The sequence below is a fragment of the Hyalella azteca genome, unplaced genomic scaffold (genome assembly GCF_000764305.2).
Source record: "Hyalella azteca isolate HAZT.00-mixed unplaced genomic scaffold, Hazt_2.0.2 contig14479, whole genome shotgun sequence".
NCBI classification, from domain to species: Eukaryota; Metazoa; Arthropoda; class Malacostraca; order Amphipoda; family Hyalellidae; genus Hyalella; species Hyalella azteca.
Genome location: NW_025944360.1, coordinates 58,814 through 65,839, shown reverse-complemented (window position 1 = coordinate 65,839; position 7,026 = coordinate 58,814). Strand labels below are relative to the sequence as shown.

Here is a 7,026-nt window from a genome sequence, read left to right as displayed (position 1 = left end):
GGCAGCTCAAAATTTAACAAAGCTCGTTCAAGAAAATGAAGCTTCGAATATCGAAGATAACGAAGAAATTGAGAAATCTCTGAACTAAATCTCGTTTCCCTGCTTTTGCCTGTCCCCAAGAATTCGCTGATTTTTTCGCTGTCATCCGAATTGCATTCTCTGATTTCTGCACCCTTACTTACTAAATTATGAACATCCACTTTATTCTGCGCATCCATTCATTACTGCTAGTCCGCCGAGTCCTGCGCATCCGTTGATATCAACCCAACCATTCAATTCTGTTGATTCATTAACCAGTACATCCGCTGACGTCTGCTCAACTGACATCTGCTCCTCCACTGACGTATCTTGGCCCATTGACTGCAGCGTGGTGAGTCTAGTAGTTTTAATTTTTCATTTTTATTTCTATGAATATGTTTATAGATATTTGTACTCCCGTATTTGTATGTATTGTCGTGATGTACATGCACTATCGTATCCCTAGCCTGCTGATGTTTTCCTTTGCTCATGCCTGCTGACTGCTTATTAAATTTATTCTTGTCCCATTTGATACGCTGGTCTTCTATTATTATATTTCCTGCATTTTGCCTCCTGAAGAAACAGTAATTTTCATTCATTATATTTCTTAAGTTATCACGGCTTACTCCTCTTGTCATCATCGGTATCACTCCTCGTCTCACTCGTCACTGTCGCTCTCATCTTCCATAGCTGGCGTTCGATGACGGACGATGGTGCAGCTTTAATTTAAGCCAATAATTTAGCCAATTCTGCCATCTTTAACTCATTATAAAGATCAATGTTCTACACTGCTCATACGGTTTGATAAAGAAATGATGATGAAAATATTTCTTGAATTTGTGATACAAATCTAGTTGCAGGGGTTAATTTGTCCCACCTATCAGGAGGCCCTGGGACCACGAGGTTTATTTGACCCGCTGTTCTTGGGGACCTGGGACCACGAGGTTTATTTGACCCGCGGTTCTTGGGGACCTGGGACCACGAAGTTTATTTGACCCGCGGTTCTTGGGGACCTGGGACCACGAGGTTTATTTGACCCGCGGTCCTTAGGGCCTGGGACCAAATGGTGCTAGAGCCGCAGCCTTGCATTCCCCACCGCCTCTTCAATAATTCAAACAATGCAGCAGGAATTCAATCCTAGAATTCAAGTCTTAATGAGGGATTTTAAAGTTCTCTTCTGATCCCGCAAACCATGGGAGTTTTCTCAGACTAAAATTTCTAAGAAATTTTTTCGACACATTCCGTCAACGGAATATCTGCGTACAGACCGACGTCTATTATTCTGATAGAATGATGGCTTGAATTTGTAGAGAATTCAAAAGATTTGGACGTCGATATTCCGAATGCTAATTATACCATGAAGCTAACGCTTGGCAAAATAGAGGAATTGTCACATTGTGCGGTAACACAGAACGTAATAAGCCTCAGACCAGGTCACATTTTCTGTAGAGTCTTACTATACCCGCGGTATAGGCCTTAGGCCGGGCCATATTTTCTGTAGGGTCTAGCCAGACCCGCAGTGTAGCTCTGAGGCCGGGTCGAATTTTCTGTAGGGACTTGCCAGATCCGCGGTGTAGGCCTATAAGACCGGGTCAGAATTTCTGTAGGGTCTAGCCAGACCCTCGGTTTAGGCCTTAGGCCGGGCCATATTTTCTGAAGGGTCTAGCCAGATCCGCGGTGTAGGCCTATAAAGGCCGGATCAGATTTTCTGTAGGGTCTAGCCAGATCCGCGGTGTAGGCCCATAAGGCCGGATCAGAATTTCTGTAGGGTCTAGCCAGACCCTCGGTTTAGGCCTTAGGCCGGGCCAAAGGTCAGGCAGCGAAGCAGGGCTGGCTAATATTAGAGCCAGAGCCTCCTATCCTCTCCGTCATGCTAGAGCCAAGCCTGGCCCTGTTCGTTATTTACCTCGTTCCTTTAGCGACTTTCTTAAGATTTGCCCCCATCTCTCTTCGTGAATTAGTTCGCATTTTTTTGCTTTTCTCTCTTTGTCAATTCTTTCCACGTCAACTTCGATTTTTTTATATTCAGTTAATATTCCAGCCTTGAAGATGTTTATTTTTAATTAGGGTTCAATCATTAATGGATACATTCAAAGAACATTATAGACTGCNAATGATTGTCTTGTTTGCTTTATAAATTGTTGCCACTAAAATGTTTGTCTTGCCTGCCGTTTAGCACTCGAGCTTGCCTTTCAAATTGAACCATTTCAATTATTATCCTGTAAGCAAAAAAAAATATATTTCCGTCAAGACGGTTCAGTCAAAATAAATATTTTGAAACGTTTACAGTGCTGACTTATTTAATTGAAATTTTTTCTTCCCTGCTTATCCAACTAAAAGGTTTGGACAAGTTAGGTTTGTCGCTAATAAAACTGAAAAGTTTTGAAAAAATTCTTTTGCTTTCTGATAAAATTTTAGGGTTTTTGCTAACTTTTCATTGCCTGCAGAGAATTTTATTTGTCTTTGATAAGTTGGTTAATGAAATGTGAGGGTTTGTTTACTGGCATCGTGTCTTCTTGTTCGTTAATTAATGAAAACGTTCATTGTTAACAGACTGCCAGCATGCCTCTTTTAGCGCCAAAATCGATACACGTGTCGAAAATTATTTGTCTATTTTTCAATTGTGTGAGATTTGTTGTCATTTCTTATGTGTTAGCACATTCAAATTCATGAACAATTCTGTATGAATCATAACGTTTTGAATTCGTTCGTATTCTGCTTGAAGTGACAATAATGAGCTGGGAGTAATCAGACGTAATTTCACACGTTACTGAAATTTGATTCTATGAATCGTCTCGTATCATCTTACTAAACGATTTGAATTAACCCATTGATTAATTTTATTATAATTTGATATTTTACAAATTTATGTCTTTAATAATGTCTGCCTTAAATGATTTGTCAATAATAATTATTTCATTATTTGTATAATTATTTGTAATTGCCCTAACAGCTGGCGTCGAGGAAGAGGTGCGAAGAAGCAGAGGACGTCGCGGCTGCTGAACCTAGACACCTCCGTCACTGTCAGCGATATAACAACGAATCACCGTTACATTTCTCATAAGTTGTTATTTAATGTTCAGCTGAGGAGTTCTTTATCGTTCATGTTGTCTCTTGGCACTACAAAGTGAACGCCACGACTCCTCCCATCACTTCGCAGAATTTGTTCCACGCATCATTCCTGTTCTTCAGTTGCATCCATAAAAAAATTGATGTGTTTTGGAGTTACTTTTGAGAAATCGAAGCGTTGAACTTCTGCCCAACATTTGTGTAGCGCACCGTATTATTTGTTGACAGTTCTGACCACCAAGCCTGTGAACAAAAGTTGATTCTTATAGAACCTGTTGTTATAGATGCCAATATATCAAACTCGGGTGGACAATGGAATAGATCAATAACATCAATGAGATATTCACATGAAAAGATTTTTGTTATGGATAGTATAAGGATATGTGCCTTTATGAATTCATCGGTGTTAGAGAAACCGAATCTTTACTAATCGACGTAGCAGCCTGAGTAAAGCTGTTTGAATGTTAAATTTTTGTTGCGATATTTGACGCCATTGATAAGGTGATGCTCTAAACCTGCAATAATTGAAGTTTTCGATGTTCCTAAGATAATCAAGTGACATGGTGTCACTTTGTTATTACTCTAACACATTCTCTGCTTCCATTTATCTTACTATAGATTGAATGTCTTCTAGTAGAAAGAAGTTGTCTGTAGCAGCATGAAAAGCATAGGTTATACTCCGCTTGCTGCCGTCGCTGCTATTCCACCTTCTCATGTTGATTTGCTCTCGCCTCTTTCTACTCCTTCATCTCCTCTGCGTTCCCTAGATCTTCTCCCTCCCCAGTTATCTGATCCCATATCGTGACTAGCAGAGAGCAGACTTACAAGTAATGAAAAATCTTCCTGCCTCCTCGGGACCGGGGAAAACAATTTTCGTTACCGGCTCCGAATGGTACACCTAAAAACGCAGTATTATATGTTCGAAGGTTTATTCACTCCTCCACCGAACAAAATGAAATCCAGACGGGGAGGAAGTATGGGTGGGTTAGGGGGGAAGCCTGGGCGAAGGATGGACAAGAAATCAGGCCGAGGTATGATGTACGAAAACGAAGGTTTGCGGATGCGTAGTATTGAAATCAACGCTGAAGTTGAGAAAGGTCACAACGACCTGCGAAAACTTAAGAAGGAAAACGAAACTTTGAAACAGCAGGTGTGGACATTAAGAGATGAGTACGACAAGCTGGAAACATTAGTAAAAGGTATGGAATCATCTGGCAGTGAGGATGATGACGACGATGATGATGATGATGATGATGACAGCACAGAGCGCAGCGTCACCGAAAATGATAACCAAAGAAGAAGTTCGACCATGTCCAAAGATACAATAGATGGTGTTGATTTGCTGGAAGACACCGAAAATGTTGAGAAAATATATAGTAATAACACTGCCCCAGGGTTCAGCAGCCAGCAACAGTCACGAGTAGAAGAGATTTCTGCCTCTGGGAGTGGACCTAGTACCAGCGTTCAATCTGGAGGAGGACCTTCATTGAGCTCTTCCGCCGATCAGTATATTAGCCCTCCGGAGCATTTTAATTTGGATCAACTTCTTGACTTCGCATCTTCTTTCCATTATGATCGTCGGAAGCACTTGACTTCAGACGAGCCGCCCACCGTGGCCGTGACTCTTGCGAGTGGTGATCGAGTGACATCGCCGACCTTTGGTCTCTCAGACAAAGGGGCATTGGGTGCTTCTGCTTTCCGCCGCAGATCTGCGACGGTGATAGAACAGGTTTCTGAAACTGGAGGTGCAGCCGTCATTGAAGAAATGCCAAATACTTCATCGTTTGATGAGACTTCTTATAACTTGCCAACCATCACTGTACGACCTGAAGTTGCCGGACAAGGGACTTCGGTGACCTACACAAGATCATCAGCATATTATTTTTCCAATTCTCTGGATGGCTCTCGTAGTCAGAGTTTGGGAACAGGACTCAATGCTGCAGGAGGACCTAGATCTGGTCCTACCCCGCTTTATCCTTCAGGTTGTCCTACGAATTTGAAGAACGGATCATCTTCACTGGACGCTGGTCTTCCATTAGTATCGGTTTTCCCTCCGCGTACTCCGTTGGTGCGTCTCTCTAGCATCGAACCTAACACGCTTATGGTCAGTGTTACGGAGATGCCGCACTTGTGGGACATCACAACCCAGGAAATAATTGATGAACTCGAACAGCAAATCGGTCCGTCACTCCCGGATATACATGGGGTCAGGGTGGCAGGCCGTGCTGCCTACATAAGTTTGGGAAGAAGGGAGCCGCTACAGCAACTTTTGAATCGCGGCTTAACCGTTCGCGGAAATATCGTTCCGCTCATCGACGTCACAAGAGAATCTGTCGTCGTTGGTTTAACAGGAGTTCCGCATTATATTGCGGATGGAACGCTATTCATTCTCCTAGCGGCATTCGGAACGATCATCGGGGAAATCGAACGAAGATTTTACAAGGGAGTTGACACTGGTGAGAGATTTGTGCGGATGAAGCTCAAGAAGCTCGTAAAGTTGCCCAAATACGTCACAGTTGGCGGTTGCCGCATTGTCCTTACTGTACACGATAGGATAGGATCTATGCTCCCTGAGTGGGCCCATTTAACAACTGCGCCGTCTCATCTCCCCGCACAACGTCCCCACGTTAACCCCCAACCGTCGACATCTGGCAACGCTGAGAGCATCTTTGTAGCTGAACCTTCTCCATCGGATCGACCGGTGGATAAAGTTATAGATCCTTCTCTTAGAAAAGAACACCAATTCCTTCAAACAGGTGAACTCAAGATTCCAAAGACTTTCTCTACCCGCTGTATTGTAAATTTGAAAGTACCCGACAGATCTTCAAGTACGGGAACAATACCACGTCCCATACATCGCGAGGCTCCGCCTCCACCTCCTCCCAACATCGTTCCACATTCGCCATTGAGCCCTGGGCACGTATTGCGCGTAGGCTCTCTAGATCGTAATCCTCGTATAATAAATCCTTTACCCAATCCTTCCTCGAACAGTGCCTCCCATCCGCCCATCCCTCCCCACCCTCAGACACAGCAGGCTCAGCACTTGCCGACAAATTCTTCACAAACTCAAATAAATGCAGCTACTCGCCAAAATCCCCTTACACCCCACAGCCAACCGCTGCCAGACTGCACTCGATCTCGACCCAATTCAGTCGTGTTCGACGAAACTCCGAGAGACACTCCTAGAAATCAGCCTCCGTCATCACGGCCCGCGCCTTTGGCCAACGGAATCTTGAGAAGGAGTTCTGTCTCCCAAGAACAAGAGGCGCTTTTGCCGCAAAGACAAACTACCACAGCGACTATAAGGAGCAGATTGCGGCTAGGAGGGCCACGACCCGCGGCAGTAAGAGGCCGTGGACAAAGCCAAAGGCAGTTAGGACGCATGGAGAGCATCAGTGAGAACACGATCAGTGAAGATGTCGGTGACGTGACGCCGCTAGGAAGTCGTTCCAGAAGAGACAGCGAACGTAGCTCTGTGAGCGGCACAAGTAAAACGAGCTCAGTTGCTAACAAACCGCGAAAGGACGTAATAGATTTGCCCTGGTGTGGTTGTTGGGGTAATGGTTGCATTTAAGAATAATTTTACTATTGCGTTATTATTAGTGTTAATTCTTAAGTTTGGTATAAATTGTACCTTTGTTCTTGAGAACAGTAATCCGTTTAGGCTTCCCTTGGACCTCTTCCTAAACTTGAGTCATATTCGAATGTTCGTTCAACTTTAACTGTAACATCCAGTGATGCTAGGTAATCAAGCGCGGTTCTTCCGTAGGGCTTTACAGGTGCAAATCAGGGCCTATACTTTCAAAAAAAAGTTAAGAGATCGTAAGTTCATCAGCCAATCATTGACGGCCTTTCAAGCAAAATCCACCAATCATGGACAAGAAAATAGAGCGTAAGTTCTTACGTTAACTTAGCAAATTTTGAAAGTATGGCCCCTGA

The 7,026-nt window shown here is 43.6% G+C and overlaps 1 protein-coding gene across 1 annotated transcript; it reads left to right on the top strand.

The window, feature by feature from the left end:
- Positions 1–3,972: 3,972 nt before the first annotated feature.
- Positions 3,973–6,775, top strand: LOC125179024. Its single transcript, XM_047884073.1, has one exon. It carries the CDS (start codon positions 3,977–3,979, stop codon positions 6,659–6,661), a length of 2,685 nt encoding a protein of 894 aa, XP_047740029.1. The 5' UTR covers positions 3,973–3,976; the 3' UTR covers positions 6,662–6,775.
- The last annotated feature ends 251 nt before the right edge of the window (positions 6,776–7,026 follow it).